The sequence below is a fragment of the Garra rufa genome, chromosome 4 (genome assembly GCF_049309525.1).
Source record: "Garra rufa chromosome 4, GarRuf1.0, whole genome shotgun sequence".
In the NCBI taxonomy this organism is placed as follows: Eukaryota; Metazoa; Chordata; class Actinopteri; order Cypriniformes; family Cyprinidae; genus Garra; species Garra rufa.
This window is the reverse complement of record NC_133364.1, coordinates 8996710-9021094: the sequence shown is the minus strand read 5'-3', so window position 1 is coordinate 9021094 and position 24385 is coordinate 8996710. Positions and strand designations below refer to the sequence as shown.

The window sequence follows — 24385 nt, the reverse complement described above, 5'->3', positions numbered from 1 at the left end:
CCCCAGGACCAGGATTGAGAACCACTGCATTAAACTATATGCAACAACTGAATTGACGCTTCTGAATGCAACTTAGTTTTACTATGCATGTAGATGTCCATGCCCGTGCGCGTCTGTGTATTTAACTGCAACGCGCACGTCGCGCAGCCTTTTACGCAGAAGTACATGCAGTGTAGGAATAGTTGGTTACACAAGTTTGTATAGTTAATTGTGTTGTAAATGCAATTGTCAAGCAGTTTGTGATGCATTTTGGAAACAGGAGATGAGCCCCTGGTCTAATGCGCTGCCTGGCTTGAGAAACCCGATCTCAAAGACTTACTTTTAGTCATTATTTGGGTAGCACACATATTCTGAATGCCTTCGGCAGAATTCAAATTAGCCACTTTAATCTAGATTAATTCCAAGATTACAGTGAGATTAATCTAGATTAAAAAAATTAATCTATGCCCACCACACATATACACACACACACACACACACACACACACACACACACACACAGAGAGAGAGAGAGAGAGACAGATAGTTCTGTCTGTCTATATATCTATCAATCTATCTATCTAAATCTATCTATCAGTGTATGTCTGTCTGTCTATTTACATGTCTGTCTATCTGTCTATATATATATATATATATATATATATATATATATATATGTACAGACAGACAGACAGACAGATAGATAGATAGACAGATAAATGTTGAGTCTATGGAGTGGACTTTAGTTTGCAGACCTAGTTTTTCCAGATTTTCAGCTCTGTGATTCTCCCTCCAGTCATCCCTGTGTCTGTCAAGTTCATTAGTCCCTCATCATTCAGGAGAAACGGCCCAATTCACACATTGTCCTGCAGAAAAGACATGTTCTCATAAGCCCATTACGTCTGAGAGCTCAGAGTGGCATCTGTGTCCTTTAGAGCCGGTCATGCCACGGTTTCAGGAACAATGTCCTCTCCTCAGGACCAGTGTGGGATCAGCGCTGAAGAACAACAGGCTATTTGCAGCCACTTTCCAGCACTGTTCAAGGCCTATTTACATTATCTAGAGCAAAAATATTCACACAAAGTCAGAAACAATCAGAACAACTAATAATAAAGAAAAAAAATAATTATTTAATTAAACAATAAAAGAAAAAATAATTAAAATTTTGCTTTAATAATATATCACTATAATGTATAAATGAGTCAAACTGCAACATGATTCAAACATTTTTACACGGTCTGTCAAAACTACTGCTGTTAAAGTAGATAACACTGAAACGGCCAATTAGATCAAACGTTTTTTTTACACTAAAATCACTGATTGAGTTTGACAGTTGAACTGAGAGAGAGAGACTACATATGAGGCACGCTGCCTCTCATTATTTCATCTCTGTTTTAATCTCATGCAGAGTTGAAGTGAGTCTAAACAAAGACGTATTGCAAAATACGATCACAGACTGAAAGAAAACATCCCTCAAATGTGATTTCAAATTAACTCTAGGGACAGTACGCACAGCTCTCTTATTTAAACTCACTTGGATGTCTTTTGACTTGTGTCACACTGATTCATTCAAGATGCAAATCTAAGTAATATGTTTTGCAAGTGGCTAAATTTTAATGATACATGTGCATTTCTAAAATGATAAAATAAAAATGACTAAATAAAAGTGACACATCACATTTCACAGCTCACTCATCTCTCGTGTTGTGTTTTCACAGTGCATCATTAGGAATCCCACAATGTTTCAGTCATTCCCTGGTGTTCAATCGGGCCCTGCGACTAATGTAGCAAACCAGCAGAACCACTGGGTCACGGAGTCCTCGTTCTCCCCCTGCCCTTATTCCTACAACCCCAATTCCAACCCGGGCCCCTACCACAGCAGTCAGCCCTCTACCAGGCCCTGGACTCGATGGGAGGTATGCAAAATCTCACACATCATTTTGGTTTCGCTTGATGGCATTTCAAGGAATAGCTTGTTTTTTCTTTGAAGCAGATTTAGCAAAAAAATGCATTAAATCACTTGCTCACCAATGGATCCTCTGCAGTGAATGGGTGCCATCATACAAGAGTTATTACAGACTAGTATTTTGGGCAGAAGCGGCGGTTTAAAGTTATAACGTCTTGAACGTTAGCTTTTCACAAGACTTTAATTGATGGACTGGAGTGGTGTGGATTACTTGTGGATTATTGTGATGTTTTTATCAGCTGTTTGGACTCTCATTGATGGCACCCATTCATTGCAGAGGATCCACTGGTGAGAAAGTGCAATTTTCTTCTAAACTGTTCTGTTGAAGAAACAAACTCATCTACATCTCAGATGGCCTTCTTGGGTCAACTGTTTCTTGAAATTGTGAAAAACAGAACATTATGTTCAGTGTGAAACTAAATGCTATGCAGCATGTTTTGCATTTTTCTGTTGCAAACATAACATGTCTGGACTGATATTATTAAGTGGAGATGTGGCATTCACAGCATATAAAGGATCAGTTTGGGTTTTGTGTTGACAAAGTCTTTATTTGGCCGTCATTAGCACACCCACATGAGTGCTGGCAGTATCATTACAGCTGATCTTAATTTAGTTACGTGCATCATAACACAAATTAAAATGATCTCTTGGGGTGGTGGGAGCAAGAACTCACATCTGAGAGAGAGTCGGAGAGTGTTAATCACTTGGCATGTATGTGAATGTTATTATTATTACATTATTTTATTGTAATAAATTAAGGCCATGAATAGTATTAGCTCAAAGTACATATAAAAATATAAGCATGTAATTTCAATGACCATATGAAGTGTAAAATAAAATAAAATTCCAATTCAATTCCAATTAAATTAACAATTAATGTGTGTTAAATGCATGGTACAAAATCAGTGTCTTTTTTTTGTCCTTTCTGCCACACTGATACTTAACCCCGTAATGTGATTATAGACGCATGCCTATGTCCGCACATTTGAGCCAGAAACCACCCAAACAGTCCTTTGTGTCGTAGTACTCATTTGTCTGGAATTTCGATGCTGTGGATTTGCTGGTGGTTTTGTTTCGGATTGTAATTCCACACTATGTGCTGACAGAACACAAGACCTCCGTTACTGTAATCGCACTAGTCACATTCAACAAGTGTTTATTTTGACTGTAAAAAGCAAAAGGTCCTGAACTGCGGTGTGAGTTTGTTTCTACATATGATCAGTCACTTTTTTTGTTGTTAAGGATTAGGATTTTCAGTTATTGTAAGATTTTTTTATGTTGTTTAAAGACTTTTCTGCTCATTAGGGCTGTATTTATTTAATTAAAAATACAGAAAAAACTGTAATATTGTAAAATATTATTGCAATTTAAAATAGTTTTTATACTTTAATATACTTTAAAATAGAATTTGTACCTGTTATGCAAACCTGAATTTTCAGCATCATTACTCCAGTCTTTATTGTCACAAGATCCTTCAGAAATCATTCTAATAGGCTGACATTTATTACTTTATTACTTTAAATAAACAGCATTTATTTAAAATAGAAATATATACTACCGTTCAAATTTTTAGACTCAGTAAATTTTTGTTCTTTCTTTTTTTGAAAGATATTAATACTTTTATTCAGTAAGGATGTGTTAAATTGATAAAAGATAATAGCAAAGACTTAGGCCTATAAAGGCCTATATTGTTAGAAAATGTTTTGAATAAATGCTGTTCTTTTTAACTTTTTATTCATCAAAGAATCCTGAAAAAAGAACCACAGGTTCCAAAAAAGCATTAGGCAGCACAATTGATTCCAACATTGATAATAAAAGTAATAAATCAGCATGTTAGAATGATTTCTGAAGAATCTGTGACACTTAAGATTGGAGCAATGAAAATTCAGCTTTGCATCACAATAATACATTATATTTTAAAGTATAATAAAATAGAAACCATTATTTTATATTGTAATAACATTTCGCAATATTACTAATAATACTAAATATTTTATCTAATAAATGCAGCTCTGATGAGCATGAGAGATCTTACTGATGCCAAACTTTTTTTCCTTGAACATTTGTATTAAAAATCTAATAAAAATAAAAATAAAAATAATACACATCTCATTTGTGATTATCAGTGAGTTATGAATTGCCAGACGTAAGAAAAATTAGACACTTCAGTTGCACTTTTTAAAAACTGTCAGAAGCAGAAAGCTAGAAATCAGGTTTTCAGATGGAAAAGCAAAGCAACAGTCAGTTTTAGGGGTGGAAAGGGAATAGAAGAGGCTGGAGCACATCAAAGCTGCCTTGTGTTTGCTCTGGTCCACAAGAGGCCTTTCATGTGTTAAAGCACGTGTGTGTGTGTGTCTGTGTTTTGGTGTGGGGCTGTGTATTTCAAACACTGCAGCACTACCTATGTTTGGAGGAAAGAGGCTTGTCTCTCAGAAGTGTGCTGTCCCTTGAGGCTAAGGCAGACGTACACACACACTTTCACTCAAGAAGACACAGATCTATAAGTGTGTATCAACACGCCCCCCGCATACGAGGTTTATCCTGAGTGTGTTGGAGACAGGTCGTGGATGCCAAGGGGTTATGGGAAGACATACTATAGGGAGACAGAGATGTGGGGGGTGATGTTTGGATCCTGACTGACTAATAGGACCAAAGTAGACTGTGAGGGGGACCACCCACCCCGTCTGGCTCAGACCCAAACTCTGTCTGACATCCTGCAAGCCACTGGAGTGGCAGGAGGGGGGTAGGTCAACAGATGTGTAATGGGACGGACAGTTGTGTAGCGTAGATTGGCACGGGTGTTCGTAATAGATCATATCTGCGAAAGGCACAATTAAAACACAGCGGACGACTGGAAACAGTAAATACAGCCAAGTGTTTCATCTTACACTTATGATGCTGAATAAACCATGTATGGCCCTGTAAATGGCTTAAAGTATGCATGAAATGAAAATGAAAATTCACTCGATTTTCTAAATGTGAACAATTTATCCATGCATGTTTTATTTTTACAGTTAAACTGCCCATTGTTCTTCAGAAAAATCCATCAGGTCCTACAAATTCTTTGGTTTTTCAGCATTTTTGTGTATTTGAACCCTGCAATGACTGATTTTGAGATACATATTTTCACACTGAAGACAACTGAGGGGCTCATGCAACTATTACAGAAGGTTCAAATGCTTACTAATGCTTCAGAAGGAAACACAAAGCATTAAGAGCCGGAAGGTGAAAACTTTTTGAATTTGAAGATCAGGGTAAATTTATTTCGCCTTCTGGGAAATATGTAAGTAGCTTCTGAAGGGCAGTGCTAATTGAAAAAATGTACACATCTTCATTCTGTTAAAAGGTTTGCACCTCTGGTTCTTAATGCATCGTTTTTCCTTCTGGAGCATCTGTGAGTGTTTGAACCTTCTGTAATAGTTGCATATGAGTCTCTCAGTTGTCTTCAGTGTGAAAAGATGGATCTCACAATCATACAGTCATTGTTGGAAAGGGTTCAAATACACAAAAATGCTGAAAAACCAAGGAATTTGTGGAACCTGAAGGATTTTTCTGAAGAACAGCAGACACTTTTATCTGTTCAGGACAAACAAAGGACTAATGAACAACTGTCACTAAACAAAAAACACAGCTGTGTGGATCATTCAGGTAACAACACAGTGTTAAGAATCATGTGTATGTAAACTTCTGAAAAGGGTAATTTTTAAAAATTCAGCCAATATTTTCTTTTTTGTGGACTATATGTAAATGTCTTTTATGTGAAATATCTTATTCAGGTCAGTACTAAGTAAATAACATGAATTTTGTATGATCCCTCTTATTTTGGTAAAATAATTAACATTTTGCAGATTCTGCAAGGTGTATGTAAACTTTTGACTTCAACTGTATATTAATAATGATACACAAAAAATACACAAATTCCACTGTATTGCAAGTTTAAACAAACCTAAATCTACTTTTTGCTAATTATGTATTTTAGTACAAATTTATATAAATACATTTATTGGTGTTGTGTCAGCTTATTCAATGTCAGCATGTGCCATTTTAAGTGTATGTTTACACTGCCAAAAAGTAACCAACTTGGCAATATGCATATATAGAATTGCATATTTGCATGATATGCAAATACAACTAATACTTATGCACTCACTCGCAGTATGAAATCTATTTTGCAATGAACAAGCATTGCTAAAGCAGGGTGGGTGAAGCGCAGCTCTAGAGAAACATAGTAGTGTAAAAAATGACCTCTGATGAACTCACTTGTCCAGGACAAGAAGGAATAGCTGAAAAGAAAGAAAGATAGAACGAAGAAAAGATGGAAATAAGCAGGGGAAGGTGAACACATCAAAGTCCACTTCCACCCAATCATTGTGATTCAGCAGTGAGAAGAAACCGAATTAGCAGCATTGATTATGAAAAACAGACAGTCATCAATTGCAACATGAGATGGGGTTTTTCCAGGACGGTCGAGTGACTCAGTCTAATATCGTCACTGTTCTCCCTTTCTAGAAATGACTGACTCTGATCAGAAGTACTCTATTGATCAAGTGCAATATTTCTGAATAGACAACAAGGACTTACTTATGCAGTTTGATGAGGTTGCTTGTTCTTTCCGTGTCTCTTTGATCCATCAGGGTCATTCCCTGCTAATAGGATTAAACCGACGGTCTTTTAAATTCTATATATTTTGTGCAAAAACTCAATACGACTCTGTCTGACATCTCTGGATTACCCTCTCTGTCCAAATGCTCCAGACGTCCCTTTTTCTTTTTCAAGAAAAAGAAGGAATTCAAAAGGTTGAAAGTATCTGTATTACTTATTATATTGTGTTATATTATATTATAGGCTGTCAATCAATAAAAAAATCTAATTAATTATATGATGTGCCAGTTAATCTCAAATAATATCACAGTAATGTTGTCAATTTCTCAAATTAATTTTGAGAAATATCCCCCAAAAGATAGTTTAAAGTTATTATTGTGTTAAATGAGAAAAGCATTGAATAGACATTACAGTAAAGTAGCTTTAGATCAAAATATTCAACATAATGATAATCAAGTAATGATAATAAATTTAATTCATTTATTTTTTTAATCAAATATTTAAAATCTGAAATACAAAATGAAACTTAAATACTATAAATGTGAAACCAAAAAAGTCAGTAACTGCCTTAATGAGTGAGTCATTTGATCATTCATTCAACGGATTCATTTCAACAGCTAATTCATTTAGAAATGAAGCAAGTGACTGTCTTTATGAATAAGCCATTGAATCATTGACATTGTTAAACAAAAATTTAACACAACATTATTGTTTACTGAACTATTGTATAAAATCAATATCACATTTGTAATCGTGCAAACCTGGGAAAATACGGCACTGTTTCGTGTGGTATTTCTAAAGATCCAGGCATGTGCATTAAATGCATTGTTTTTTTTCCAGATTATTGCAATAATTTGACATCCCTAATTATATATTGCATTAGAACATTACAAAATAATAGAATACATAATATTAAATATTAAATATACAGTGATTATAAATTTTGATTATTATTATTATTATTATTATCAAATTTTAGACGGTCACAATATGCCCGAATACCATATGTACTGACATTAAATAAGGCCTGAAACAAGTGATGGGTCATTTTACCACAAGGTTCATTTTTGCCTTAACAAAGATGGCAACTGAAGTCCTGGCATGTGCGAGCCACATTAACAAGCAGGCATACTCTCCTTTATAAGATTAATGCAGTACATGTAGCAGGTGTCTGCCAAAATTCCTGTCTTATTTAAACCGCCCGGCCCATACCAGCCTTGTAATCCTATTAGGCCTAATTGAGTGAAGTCGACAGTCTTTTTCAGTTAAACCAAGTTCAGCCACTAATAGGATTCAAAGGAAAAAGGTTCAGTGCATGGAATATATGCTAGTGTGGGCTTTTAGCCTTGAGCGGGGCAGAGCGTTGTGCCCCGGGGCACCTGTGGGGCCTGATCTGGCCAGAGGGTTGGACGGGACATTCAGAGGGAGGGGGTCCATTTAAGTGCGCAGGGATTATTACAAGCGGTAAAGGTTTTGCTTTTTACATTTTTATTTTTAATAAAATCCTAGCAGTAGAATAAAACTTAGGAATGTGTACTTCCACATTGCTGTTTGTACTTTATATCACATTTCAAGCTCTTCTGTACTGTGCAAAAGGGGAAAAAGTTTTTTTTTTTAAAATGTTTTAATATATTTTAATTAATAATTTTGTTTTAATGATTTTGGTTTACATTAAAGTACTGTGTGAAAAAAAAAACAGTTATTTTTTAGATATGCTTCTGTGATTTTATTTTATTTTTTCTTAATTTCATACATACAGTTTTGTTTAAAAATAAAGATTTTTTTCAATTATATGTATAGGAACTTTACAGAAGAAAAAAATGCAATAAAAGAGCCAAATCAATTGTAAAAAGTATCTTAATATTACCAGAATAATAACAATACTACTACTACTAATAATTGTTATTATTGCACATTAAAGTATCATTTTTGTGGCATTATGGTGGCAATATGGGATTTTCAATTTTCATTAAATGTTGCTAAAGTGTGAAAAAATTCCAAATAATTTTTTAAATAGGCTTCTGTAATTTTTTTCCTAACTTTATTTCTCGTTTAAAAAAAAAAAAATTAAATTCCAATTTATTTAAATTAATTATTATTAGTTTTACGTTTAAATTAATTTAAAATAGTTTTTATGATTTTAGTTTACATTAAAGTGTTTTTGTGGCAATATGGTAGGACATGTGAGAAGACAATTTTAATGAAAATGTTCCTAATGTGTGAAAAAATCCCTGTAATTTTTTAAATAGGCTTCTGTAATTATTTCTTTAATTTAATTATTTGTTATTTTTCTCAATTTCATACATGCAGGGTAGTTCAATTACATTTATAGGAACTTTAATGTAGGAAAGAAATGTGTATTAAAATGGCTATATCCATTTTAAAAAGTATCTTTTTATTGCTATAATAATAACAACAACAACAACAACAATAATAATAATAACTATTATTATTGTAGCAATAATTTATTTTACATTTTAATAATAATTTATTGTTATTATTAATAACAGAAACAACAACAATAAATATGACAATTGTTGACTATTATAACATTAAGAAATTACAAACATTATCCTAATTTAAAATTTATGAAAGGCGAATATATAACAGTGGCATAATTGTCTGTTGTTTTGAGATGGATCTTGCTTATGATTTGCACTACATAGAATTGCTTTGATCGTATTGATTAAACGGTAAAAGGCAAGAGAAGTAGACTCTTCAGAGATACTATCTGTCTGTGCAGACTGACCTTTGGCTTCTGATCGGAGTGAGTCCATGTCTGCGTTTGATGGGGAGACGTGTATCAAACAGGGTCACTGTGGCCCTTAATATGGTGTATCAACAGGGGCCCTCACAAAACCCCCAGGCCAACATCTCAGAATCATGGCTCAGCCACACTGATTAGTTACTGGCGTCTTCTGGACAAAATGACTGAAAAGAGACACAGGAGTTCGTCTCCAGTTAGGGTGTGCAAGTCACTTGTGAGAAGAACAGATCATGCATAAAATAAAATAAAGATTATGTGAATTATTAAAGTAGAATTATTCTGTGGCATTGGTTAAATAAAACCATAAAGTGGGGATAAATCTTCCAATTTTGTATACATTCTCCAGCTTAGCAGGAAAGTGGCTAGTATTAGCCAGTAAAGATGGCCAATGCTTCCTATGGAAGTCAGATAAATGCCAATCAAGATCAGAGAAGAACGTCATTAGCATTCCCTAATCTCATTCAGATTACTCTATTCATCCCATTGAGGAAAGTTCATCTCTAGAATAATATTTCTTTTGTTTTCTAAATCCTTGTGGAATCCTCTGTGTTGTCAATGAGTGGTTTTCCCTAATAAATAAACCCATTTGCTTACATCTAACTTGAAATGGTCATGCGCAAGTTGAGAGAAACTGGTATGTGTACTGATCAACATGGAAGATGGCATGCAAATCATTTAGCTTTAGCGTGAACTCTTAGTGTGAAGAAAGGCCACTTTAATAGCCATAAGAGGGGTGAAAGCATTCTAATATGCGTGATCAATTGGCTTGCACTGTGGAAAAGCCATGAAGTTGCAAGGCTACACTAAAAGACAGTGAGAATGGGAATATAGAGGTTATCTTGTTACATATTGCACTGCATTTCTGGTTCAACCCCCCATTACTCGCGTTGATAAGCACCTTTAAAAATTACAATTGTGAAACATGGCTTAGACCCTGATTAAAAGTGGTTGTAACTTCGAGTTAAGAAACACATTAAAGGGATAGTTCACCCAAAAATGAAAATTTGATGTGTATCTGCTTACCCCCATGGCATCCAAGATGTAGGTGACTTTGTTTCCTCAGCAGAACACAAACGAAGATTTTTAACGAAAACCGGTGCAGTCTGCCAGCTAAATAATATGAGTGGATGGGCACCAAACCTTTAAAAGTAAACAAAAACATGCACAGACAAATCCAAATGACACCCTGCGGCTCGTGACGATACATTAATGTCCTAAGACACAAAATTTCCATTCCTTAAAAATTAACATTTAAATTAATAATGAATTAATAAACATTTCTACTTATGCTCAGCTCAGAGATATTAAAATGCATTATTATTTAGTGGTGAATGAAATCCTAATCCAGTAATTATAAATGTATTAGTTATGAAACAGTGGTTATTATTACTTTAAGTATTTTATTAAGCATCTTAGTATTTAGGTGTTTTATTAATTTTAAAAACTGTTTTATTTTTAATTCATTATTTATTTTTGTTTGTTTGTAAATAAACAGCAGAAGAATTTCAGTGAGATAGCAGAGCATATAATATAATATTAGGAATATAACAATAAATTCTAAATTATATTATGTTATATTATATTGCATAAACAAATATAATAGTGAATATAATAGTAAATAGAAACTATATGAAATATTCATAATAAATGTAGCGAAATTGTTTTATTATTAAAAATGTTTCCACAAGTTGCTCTCCCAAACAGCAATTTTTGCTATATTTATTTTATTATATGTATATATTTATAAGCATGTTATTATTTAAGTATTTTATTTACAAAAAAAGTTTTATTTTTATTTCTTTATTTTTGTATGTAAATACATTTTACAGATTTTAGAGCATTCAATATTAAATATAATATTGAGAATATTACAGTAAATTATAAATATTATGTTATATTATACTATATTATATATTATTATTAAATAATATAATAGTAAATGGAAAAATGATCTTATAAAAATATGACATATTCATAATAAATGTAGCGAAATTGTTTTATTATTAAAAATGTTTCCACAAGTTGCTCTCCCAAACAGCAATTTTTGTTATGAATATTTAGTAAAATTTGAGATTTCTATAAAACTTATTATATGAATACAAAAAAGTTATTTATTTATTTATTTTTAAATGTATACATTTATACACACATAAATTCCCTAAACATAAACGTTATGAATTAAAGGACACTGTATGTAAAATAAAGCTCTTCATGCGGCATCAAACACTAATCTATTAGTTACTCTAGTTGACTTAAACTCCTAGTCACCCGATAACTCTCAGAGATTAGAAATTACAAAAAAAGAGATGGAAAGAGAGGTTGAATAAGAAAGAGAAAAAGAAAAAAAAATCAAAGAATTGGATTAATTGGCATAATGCAAGGTGGCTGAGCACAGCCAGAGAGGGTGTCAGCTTTTGGAGAATCGCTGCCATTCGCAAAGCTGGACCGTCTGCACAATTAGCCGGTCGAACTCTGACCCCAACCGAATAATTAATGAAAAACAGAGGATGAAGACAAAATGTGCAGAGCCATTTGAGTGAGTGAGGGAGAATAATACATCAAAGAGCGTCAGTAATTGGCCCTGTGGCTTTAATTCCTTGCCCCATTTCTTTCAATTCATTGACTCAAAATAATAGGTTCAGGTTCATTATCAACAGGTCGTAAGCTTAGGAGTGCTAAACGGGCTCGGGGTGTGTGTCGATGGCTTAGAGGTACCCGTAGACGAGACTACACAAGTAATGCATGATATTGTTGTGCCATAGAGAGCGTCAGTTTGGCTTTTGAGAGCGATACGCTTGCATAAAATCAAAATGCTGGAATATAACTGGTACGGTCCGGTAAGTCAATTCAGCATTTTTTCATACTAGAATCATAATAGATTGAACTGTTGTTTACATGCTGGATTATCCAGCCATATATACGTCATTATTTTGCACAAAGTGATGATATGTGCAAACTTGTTTTTTTAATCCGTTAAAACTTTTCTATGCTTCTATGAAAGATCCCATTACAAACTGGCTGTATAATGAAAAATGTATATAATGTGTCAGTGTTATGCTACATTTGACAAAGTAAATTCAATCTAGATAACTTAATTCACATAATTGTATCATTGGTGTTGCGTGTGGTACGGGCCATTTTACGCTTCATATTTTCGGTTTCTAAAGCATCCTAGACTAATGTAACATCAGCTTTAAGTTCACAGTCCTTATATTAATTTAATGTACATTTTTACATAGCATTTTGAAGAAAAAAGCCTACTTAGGCACTTAGAGATTGGATTTTATATTTTGGACATATACATAAAGAAATAAAAAATGATCATTTACTTGAATTAATGCAAGCATTTCGTTAATATCTACCGATGAGAACATTTAGCAATTTTGAGCAGAGAAAACAAGATATTGCATATTTTAAGTTGCACGTTATGCATTGCTTGTCAGTGTGTTTATGTGTAAATAAAAGCATGTGCGTTTACAATCCTGCTTTCGTCGTCTTTGTAGCGGCACAGAATGTCCAGACTCGTGTTATCCTCACAAATCACGTGCAATTAGCTCTGCTAAACTCAATTTCCTGAGTTCAAATGTTCAAGTTGCCAGCACGTGATGAGGTAAAATACCTCATAACGGTTCATTACAAGCCTTACATATTTAGACGGACTCCCTCCACCTCACTCTCATGTCCTGAGCAGCTGCTCGAACCTCCAGCGCAGTACGGGATTGACTTTGGTGGTTTTCCCATACCTGGGTGTGCCGTATAAGCCACTTAATATCCTAATAGGTCTTAAAGTCAGGCTTTTGGTTTGAGGAGCACCCTGCAGCGATGAAAAGAGAAGCATCGTCTCATATTAACGTCACCTAAGTACTCAGCTGAGAGAAAAACGAGATGAGAAACAAAAAGTGAAAGCCCCTCAAGAATGTGGGATTCCCTCCAATGGAGATTGTTGTCATTTGTCATTGTGGTGGCGTGGTTTGAAAGATACATTTTCACTGTTCAACAGGCATTAATGCTGGATTATAGGAATTCAAAAGACTTCTAGGGATGTGAAAATGCCAGTTGAGAACTTCGAAACGGAAAACTAAATTGTTCTTTAGCACAAGTGACATTCATAATTCACAATTGATATCAATACACCAACATATATCAATCTCATTGGTTCAAAATTGTTAAAATATTTCAAAAGTGAGATTTTGAATGTTTTTTAAACTCTTCTGCTTTTATTGCATTTAGTTGATCCAAAGTACAGTAAAATTATACAATTTTGAAATATTTTTAATATTTAAAATACCTGTTTTCTATTTGAATATATTTTAAAATGTAATTTATTCCTGTGATGTTTTTGCATCCTTCAGAAATCATTCTAATATTCTGATATACTGCTCAAAAAATATTTATTATTATTATTATGTTGAAAACAGTGGAGTAAACCTTTTTCAGGTTTCTTTGATTAATAGAAAGTTCAGAAGAGCAGCATTTATCTAAAATAGAAATCTTTTGTAACATTATAAATGTCTTTCTCATCATTTTTGATCAGTTTAAAACATTGTTGCTAAATAAAAGTATTAATGTCTATGATTTATTTCCAAAAAACATTTGAAGTGTATAGTGTATAACATTAAAAAGCTTTTTATTTCAGATAAATGCTGATCTTTGGATCTTTCTATTAATCAAAGAATCCTGCAAAAATGTACTTAACTGTTTTAAATACTGATAATAATATTAATAACAAAAATGTTTTTTGAACAGCAAATCAGCATATTAGAATGACAAAAATGGAGTAAAATTTAGCTTTGATCACAAGAATTGCATTTTAAAATATACTCAAATAGAAAACAGACATTTTAAATAATAAAAATTATAACTTTTACTGTACTTTGGATTAAATAAATTCAGGCTTGGTAAGCAGAAGAGACTTTTTTTTTAACATTTAAAAACATCAAAAAACTTTTGACTGGTAGTGTATTTAGACACAAATATTGAAGACAATTTCTGCCTCCAAGTTTTAAAAATGTGTGAGTAGTCACAAATGTGAGAAAAAAGTTAAAATTTAAAGCTATAAAGTTATAATTATGAAATATAAAGTCACATTTTGACAAACAGATTTTAGACATTTTATTGCTGAGTGAAATCCTTACCTAGTAATTTTAAATGGAAAACTGGAAAATATAAAATTGCAATCACACAAAAAAATACGAGAAATGGTAATTGTAAGTCACAACTGTGATACAGTAAAGCCACAATTATGGGGGAAAAGTCACAATTGTAATATATTAAGTCACAATAATAAGATATAGTTAAAATTGAGAGCTATGAAGTCACATTGTAAGACACTATTGTAAGATACAAAGTTATAATTGTGAAATATTTAATTGCAATAAGGAGAAAACATCATTATTATGAGGAAAAAAATAGAGTTTTAGTTTTTTTTAATTAATATGCATTTCTGACATATAAAGCCACAATTATGTGAGATAAAGGTACAATAATCAAAAAGGTAATTAAGCTATTATATTGAGATATTAATCATACTGTGACATACACTCACAATTGTGAAATATAAAATCATATTACTATAAATAAATGACCTTTTATCTAAATGTGCAATTTCACTGCATTAGAAAACAATTTATTGATAATTTGATAAATGAAAAGTTCAAAAACAGTTGCAAAAAAATCATTCTAAAAAAAGCTCTTGTAGCATTTGTTAACAGATGCCACTTGGCTTAATGTTTTGTTACCTAATGCAATAAAATTCACGAATACTATGAGAAACATGAGAAATAGTGTCGCAACAATGAGAAATAGAGTTAATTCTGCAGTTAAATTCTGAGGAAAAACCCCTGCAGCATTTATTTACAGATGCCAATTAGTTTAATGTTTTGTTACCAAATGCAATGCCATTCAGACATGTGGCTTAAAATACTTCTCAGGGCAGCTGTAGATGATGCACCTGTTGTGTAATAAACCTCTCTCTTGTGGTATCCGCCGTGTTGTCGGTGATCAATTTCCCAACATGTCCCAAAATCCCTTATCTGATGGGCCACAAATCAGAGGTGATTTGCTCCATGACAGCAGAAGGGTCCATCCAGAAGATCAGTCTCTGTTCCAGCCAGACGGACAAGGCCTTTCATTCAATCCTGAACATGAGAGGCCGTCACACTGGTCACTTTGTACTATCGTCTGTTCTTCTACTCCACCATCAAATTCAACTCAGGCTGTGCTGATTAATCAATTTGGGCCTGGGAGAGAGTGTGGAGAGTTCGGTCTGTGGAAGGAAATTACAATGATCCAATTTAAAATCGCAAAATCGGTACATTAATCTTTAAAGAAATGTCTGGATATTACAATTCATTTGATTACAGAGAGAGGAGGTCTGAAATATGAAAAGTTCACCCTCTCTTTGATAACACTGTCAGTGAGATGATATATATAGGTTTGGTGAATAAACCTTTGTTTTGAGTAGCTACGCAATGCAATAACGTGCATTTCATTTAACGTAACAGAATTTGAGGACAGCTCAGTGACGTCTGAGTAGAAATAGAGGTATAATGTTGAGCTGAACTGTGTATAAACAACTTTCACTATGTGTGTGAATTATCAGCCTCATTGTGATGACTGAAGGCTTTTACACAATTTGAGACAGCCATGACTGCTTTAATGTGTCACGCATGTTACAATACAATCAGACACACACTTGTGCCTCTGTGTATGTCCACACATGCACATGGACGCTGTGTAGATTCTCCACACATAAATGACACTGACTTGAAGAGAACGTGGACACAAACGTTTCTTTGTCGTCCTTCAAAACCGCGTATTATTAGTTCGGGTAAGGTCAAAGTTGATCTAATTTTCTGCTTAGTCTTCATTAAACAGCTATTGCATTATTTCATTTTACACAATTAGATTTCAGCCGTAATGAATATATCTCTAGCTAAAGCTTTTGAACAGGGCTTTGCCATTAGAGCCCACAAATGCACTTTATGTGCACTTGGAAGAAAAAAAAGTTGGTAAAGTTAAATATATTTTACTGTGGACCGCAGGCCATACGATCAACCATATTATAAACTCAAATTTCAGGATAATGTGTGGGAACGACAACCTGTTAAACGTCTGATATAGCTTGCACTCATAAATAAGAGTTTAGACACTTCATGTAGATTCTGCCAATCAGATAAGACAAGGGTCTGTGGTTAAAGGGCAAATTTAATCTCCCGTTTCAATCTTTCATGCCATTTGAAGTAAAATGGATTAATTGTTTTCACTTATTTTACAACAGACAGACCAGACAATGACACGAGAGCTTGAGTACTCAAAATAAAACAGTCTGGTCTGATATTGATGAGTCTGTAATATAGTTTTCAGCCACGGTAAATCAGTATCTATTAATATAGAATCTAGATAGTGGTGCTTGCTATTACTATTCCTCATACTTAAAGGGATAGTTCACCAAAAAAATAAAAATTTCCCCTTGATTTACTTACCTTTAAGCCATGCTAGTTGTATATGACTTTCTTCTTTCAGACGAAAACAATTGGAGTTATATTAAAAAATGTCCTGGCTCTTTTAAGCTTTACAATGGCAGTGAATGGGTGTTGAGGATGCACTTTGATGGATGCACTTTATTAGACTTCAAAATCTCAACACCCATTCACTGCCATTAAAAAGCTCAGAAGAGCCAGGCCATTTTTTAATATAACTTTGATTATATTCGTCTGAAAGAAGAAAGTCACATACACTTAAAATGGCTTGAGGGTGAGTAAATTATGGTGTGATTTCATTTTAGATGTCCCTTTAATGTTAGTGACTTGAACAAAACCCTAAGTGTAATTATTAACGATGACTTGTAAAAAGTGAAAAAAATCTCATAGTCTCAAACTGAAAAACACAAAAAAATTTGGGGTTGGTAAGATACAAAGACTTTTATGTTCACTAAGGCTGCATTTATTCGAGTTTAAAATACAGTAAAAACAGTAATATTGTGCAATTTTAATTGTTTTCTATTTTAATCTATTTGAAAATGTAATTTATTCCTGTAATGCAAAGCTGAATTTTCAGCATCATTACTCCAGTCTTTAGTGTTACATGATTCTTAAGAAATTTTTTATATTGATTTCATTCATATCTATGCTTATACTTTTTTTTCAGGATTCAGTTAATATAAAATTCAGAAGAACATTTACTGTCACTTTTAATTAATTTAATGCATCCTTGATGAATAAAAGTATTACTTTCTTGCTTACTGAACCCACAGCTTTGAACAGCAGTGTACATATATATGTTCATTAGTGCTTGCATTGCACATCTGTTCGCTTTGTTTGTGTACATCAGAAATGTCCTCAGACATTCCTTACCCCAGTTTCTCTCACTGTGATAAACCCTGAAATTAACTTACGATCTGTCATTACAACACAACTCTCTACAGCCAAAAAGTAACAGTGCAGGCAAATCCATTTAGGTGATTCAACCCAGTGATTAGCCCAAACCCAGATAAAGAAGGCCTTTCAAAACCACAGCTTACCCATAAGCCCTTGCTCTGGTCCTTTTTGTGAGTCTGGTGTGTGGAGTGAAGTCATGTGATTCGGTTTGGTCATTTTCTGTTTTTAAGGGGATCAGCGCAAAGCGGGAGGTCGAGTTTGAAGATCATGGGATACGGTTAGAAGCTTCTAAAAAGTGGTTCAAAACCTACTATTAAGGATACATTTTTGAATGAAACCAGTTTATTGATCAAAATTACTAGAGATACTTTTCAGTGCAATATTTGAAACAGGTTAGCTTGGTTTTGAATGTTTTACAGTCACTGTTTGTATTGGGTCTGCAATTAAATTTGCCCACGTACAAGGATGGTGGGTCTGAATGGGACGGGGTAGAGCGAATTCCTCTCAGGTGTGCCTGTGAACGGTTTGCCTTGTCGTCGCTGAAGGAGTAGAGGCTAATTGATTTAGATCGAAAATCGCATTAGACGTAATTACATCTTTTCTGGGGGAACCAAATTTCTATTCATCCCACTCTTAAATGCACAAACCTATTAGCAGCCTATGAATCTGTTTGTGTAACATTGCCAACAAGTAATATTTTAATCTTTTCCTGCCAAACTTTATGTGTCCTAAGTATGTAGGGTCTTGTAAGGATGCTTACAACCGAGTTTTATATTCAAAACAGTGCTTTAAGGAATAATAATAAAGAATATTTGTACAGGCAAATTTTAAAATGAAGGAAAATAAATAAAATTTCATTACTGTAAAAGTAAAAATGCATTGCTTTTTTTTTTTTTTTAAAGGTTTGGGATCAAAATATTTTTTAAAAGAAGTCACTACGCTTTCCAAGACTGCTTTTGTTTGATTAAAAATACAGTAAAAACAGTAATATTGTAAAATATTATTGCACTTTAAAATAAGTGTTTTCTATTCGCTTCCTTTTTTGAGGTCACTGTATCCTACAATGAAAGAAAATCCAGGGGAATTTCATGTATAAATTTTGGCCATCTTTCACATACTATATTTCTTTATGTTGATAAACTGGATTGCAGTTCTGAGCTCAGGGAGGACAGTTTGGCACTCCTATCATACAGTTAAAATGAGTGTAATATTTAATTTATATATGAATCATTAAAGTCTTCTGGTTATTATGCATTCCTTTTCTACTTGGATAAAACAGCTCTCAGATGTGTGAGCTGGACTTTGAAGTCTTGTCTCAGAAGCAGCCCAACTCTTACAGGAAGTAGCTCATGTTTTATACATACTGTATGTGGGACTAACAAAGGTGAGATTTCAGACCGGGCACAGAGAAAAACATGGAAAAATGGCCAACCAGGACTTTCGCTAAGGAGTAAATATACAAACACATACAGAAACACTAGCAAACACACACACATAGAGGTTCAAAGGCACGTTGGTCCATTACTAGAAACTTTCCTCAGCATTTCCTTTAACACAGGAAACAAGGCAACAAAAGGATGCTGATGCACACGTCCTGTCTATTTTAGATCTCTGCATTGATTTCAACACTTTCCAAGGCATCTTCTTGCTTTCTAGAAGAGTTCAGATGCCACATACCATCTCCAGCATTTGAGATAGTTTTATAATGTACTTAAGAGATATGGAGTCATACATCTCACAATATGAATCCATATCTCTCAACTGCAAATTTATATTTCACAATAATGACTTCATGTCTTACAACCGCAAATTTCTATCTCACGAGTGGTAATTATTTTCATCATTATATCTCATAACACGAATTCTCACTTTAAATTTCACAAGATGACAACTTTACAAAATGGCAACTTTTTATCCCTCAGTTGTGACTAAATCTTGTATCACCATATCTCACAATTGCTAACCAGTTTCCTAAAATTGCACCTTTTAATCTCACAATTGCAACTAAATCACAATATGAATCCATATCAGCTGCAAATTTATATTACACAGTAGTGACTATGTCTTATTATTGCAACTTTTTTCTTTCATATATTTATTTATTTTTTGTAGTTTTCAACTTAATTTCATAGTTGCAACATATTTCCTTTTTGTCTCCCAATTGCAACTTTATTTCTCAAAATGGCACATTTTTATCGCCAGTTGCGACTTTAAATCTCCTTCTCTCACAATTGCTAATAATTTTCTTAAAATTGCAACTTTTTATCTCACAATATGACTCTATATCTCTCAACTGCAAATTCATATCTTACAATAGTGCCTATGTCTTATTATTGCAACTTTTTTCTTTCATAATTAATTTGCAATTGTGATAGACTCTATATCTCACAATTGTAAATTAATTAATTGTAATTATGAATTTATATTGCCAAATTGTTGCTGAAACTTAAAATATGGTTCCTTATTTCACAACTTCAAATGAATATCTCACAAGTACTAATTTCTTAACATTTCAACATTATATCTCATAACATGACTCTTTATCTCACAATTGCAACTTAATTTCTCATACTTGCAACTTCATATTTACTTATTGTCACTTTTAATCTAACAATGTGACTCTAGTTTTGATTGAATGTCTCCCAATTGCAGCTTTATTTTTCAAAATGGCAACTTTTTATCTCCCAGTTGCGACTTTAATTCTTGTATCTCCATATCTCACAATTGCTAATCGGTTACTTAGAATTGTCTCAAAATTGTCTCACAGTTGCAACTCTGTGCCTCACATCAACTCCATGTCATTTGCTAATGTATATCTCACAATAGTGATTATATGTCTTTATTATTGCAACTTTTACATTTACAACTGCAAATGTATATTTACAATTGCAAATTGCTCCGATCAGCATTTTTGGGGCCGATTACCAATCACCAAGATCATGATCTGCTGATCGCCGATCACAGAATGGCAGGGGAATGGAAATCTTTTATCTACAATCTAGCAGAGTTTGCACCATTTGTAGAAATGAAACTAACTCTAAATTAACTATATTGAAAAAAAACCTGTAGAAATAGGCTACAGTCGAGATCTTGAAGAACCACCAAGTTAGGGTTGTAAACGATAGTATCGTGTATCGACGATAGTTAGAGTTATCGCCAGTTGCTGATGCCTTTGACGATAGCAAGACGATTATTATTATTATCCGTCAAAAAGGCACCTAACTTTAGCGATGCAGTGCAGAGAGTCGGTTCTAGGATGCTTCAGAAACTTGCCGTGGTATAAACACACATAGAGTGGCCGCGTCGCCTTCACGCACCGCATGGGGAAGAGATTTATTCATCATACAGTGTAGATAGATAAACTGATTATAACCGGAGTGTTTTTTTAAAGTGCACCTCGCAGTAGACTAGGCTACACTAGTTAGTGATGAAGTTCTTTGATAATGTAAATGTTCTTTGCTTGTTATTTGTAGCTGCTTTCTAAGATGATGTAAGGATTATATTATCCAGCATTGCAGTCATTAGGATAAAGGTAGTAAAATGTGGTCTAGGCTGAATTAAATACGATATATCAGAATCCGTCTGTATATAGGAAACATAAACATTCACCTCAGTAACATCTATATGCGTTCATTAGAATTACGATGCGATAAAATGCCGCTAAACATACGCACGTGAATTACACGCGCACCGTTTCTCCTCATTCTATATGAACTGAACTACAACATGAACTGATGACAACAATCAGACATACAGCGGTAACATTATTGCAATATGACGGGTATAGAAAGATACGTTCATTTACATTCAAGCACGCACATTCACCACTCACTGAAGATAGCAGAGAATGAAACCGAAAGTAAACTTGAACGCCTCCGGCAAAACTATAGCGCTCTGTACACGCACAACTTAGTCACATGCACAATAACAAGACTACCCTTACAAAACGAATAAGGAATTTACTACTCATGTTGTCACTGGTAAGCTCCGCTCTGCTGCTGTTTACCTGTGCGCTGTGCATGCACGTGTGAAAAAGTCGCGCAAGTTGCACCTTTAAATCTCACAATTTGACTGTAAATTGCAAATTTGCATCTCATAATTACTATTTCTCCAAAATTGTAACTTTATATCTCCCAACTCCCATTTTTTTTTTTACTTTGAGGCAGAAATAGACACACCCCAGAAACACTGACATTGCTAAATATGAGTTTGACTTTGTGGTTTAAACTAGCAGTAAGGCAGATTTGCTGTGTTTGTACAGAGAAGCACAAACATCACTGCAGATTGTGGAAAAAAAAAATCCATGGTGCAATATAAAAAAAATTGCCCTGGATGACAAAATTGAATAAAAAAACAATCAAAAAACAACATGCTTCACCGAAGCTCTGCTCAGTAATTTTAACCCAAGAGGCTTCGGTAAGCAGCACTATGCACTTCTTTGGCCTTGAGTGTACTTGGTGTAGTGAACGTAGTGTGCAAGCATGTGTGTCCGCACTTGTGTTTCGTTTGATTAATTTTTATGTACATCGTGTGTGTGCTAAAGAGATAACCTCTCAAGGGAATGTGCTGAGTAAGGCCGTAAAGATGGTCAGACAGGAAGCACCAAGAACAAAACGCTTAGAGTCTCTAGCACCTGAAATTCTGCCTCCGTCAGGCCTTTGGCTGACCACTAGAGCAGGAACGATCCCGTACAGAGGAAGCTGGAGAGCTGAGAAAGCTGATGTGTCATGCCTTCCTCTCCAGGCCAGTGTTTCTACACACACAGCTCAGGAAAGCCACACACACATGCTTAGTTATCCTTCTGCTTTCCCAGCCGGGTTGCATTCACACTGGACTGAGTGATCCCAGCTTCTCTTGGGTTGCGGTTTTAGGGCAAGACTGCAGGCCGTTTGTGCATGTTGCTTGCGTGATACCTGAAGGCCTTCTTGTGGACCATGAGCCGCTGCTGTGTGGTTAAAGTCATCTCTTTCACTGAGATCCAACTGCTGCCGGTATGTAGCTGCAAAAGAGACAGAGAAATTGGGATGAGAGATGCATGAGGGTTTAAGCTTAAATACTGTTTGTGTGTCTTTGAATGTAACGCTAATGAAAAACACGCTTGGAAATGGTTTCGAAACCTGCTTTTTGGTGGTTTCATGAAAAACTTTGAGTTTAGGTTAAACTTTAGTTACACTGAATCTGTGAAATTGTGTTTTTGGAGAGATTACTTCCTGTTGCTCAACTTGTAAAGTACAGTATGGCACTCAAGGTCAGGGTTTCTATTCCCAGTGAATACACACTGATAAAATGTATATTTGCACTATACGCACTTTTTTTGGATAAAAAAAAAGATCTTTGTTCCTTAGATCATACAATCAAACAACAATCATACAATTTATGAGTCTAGCAAAAATTTTAAATATGAATGAATATTTGTAATACTTTTGTTGAGTGTAATCTTATAAAAAGCCATTCAGAATGATTACAAAATGCACACTGCTCTAAAATTAGTATTTGGACACATGAAAATGTATTTAAAATAATATTATAAAATGTGTCGTATGCCACTATGATGCTAGAGGTATATTTCTTAAAATTGTTATTAAACAATTTAAGATTAGAAAATATTATGAACATATATGGCATGTGATATTTTATTAATACATTTTAAAATAATATAAAATATTATAAACATACATGTGACCTGAACCACAAAACCATTCATAAGGTTCAGTTTTTTGAAATTGAGATTTATACATCATCTGAAAGCTGTTTAAATGAGCTTTTGTTAGTATAAGGCAAAATTTGGTCGATACAACTATTTTGAAAATCTGGAATCTGAGAGTGCAAAACAAAAAATCAGGTTTTGATATTTTTACAATAGGAAATTTACAAAATATCTTCATGGAACATCTTTACTTAATAGCATAAAAGATGGCATATATAATCTATAAAATCTTTAATTTTTACCTATACAATGCTATTTAAGAGAGAGTTTTGTGGTCCAGGGTCACATATGGCGCGAGCAATTTTTATAATAATTATAAAAATATATATAAAAATATAAATATAAAATAAAAGACATTTCTATAGAATAAATGATACTTGTTTGATGGTTTGCATAATTGTCCAATTATGTTTATTGATGCTGTGACATACTTTAAATAGCAAGCATCAGATTCTACATTCACAAGAATAAAAAGATAAAGAAAAAGAAACAATACTTGATGTGAATGTGATTCTGTTCTTTTAGTGTGTGTGTGTGTGTGTGTGTGTGTGCTTTACTTTCTCTTCCCTTCAGAAACTCTTGTGGTCTAACAGCATTGATGCTGAGGAGGAATATTTAGTATAGCACAACTGATTTCTTCAGAAACAATACAAAACAAAATAACAGAACAGCTCTGCCTTAAAGTAAAAAACATATTCTATACATTTACATTGCAATGATTTAACTTCTCTTTCCAACTTATTGTAATACCTGACCTTTTAGCCCACGCCAAGGTTTTGTCCATAATTTGTACAGCCGGTAAAAATCATTCCCTCCCAGTGTTTCAAAACGCAAATTTTTCTGAAGTGAAACCAGAACTTGACAAATCTTGACACAAAATTAGGCAACACAAGCACAATAGATTATACCTCGCCATTCAAGAGACACTTACAGGTTTTCTAAGCAAGATGCACAAATACAGTCCAAATTAAGGTAATTTTTGGATT

At 33.8% G+C, this 24385-nt stretch overlaps 1 protein-coding gene across 1 annotated transcript in view; it reads left to right on the top strand.

Moving 5' to 3' along the window:
- Positions 1-1704: 1704 nt before the first annotated feature.
- The window catches only part of tfec (transcription factor EC), a 38578-nt gene continuing 15897 nt past the window's right edge, over positions 1705-24385 (top strand). The window contains exon 1 of the mRNA XM_073838465.1: positions 1705-1895. Coding sequence (XP_073694566.1) covers positions 1719-1895 — 177 coding nt within the window. The 5' untranslated portion in view covers positions 1705-1718. The remainder of the gene's footprint in view (positions 1896-24385) is intronic.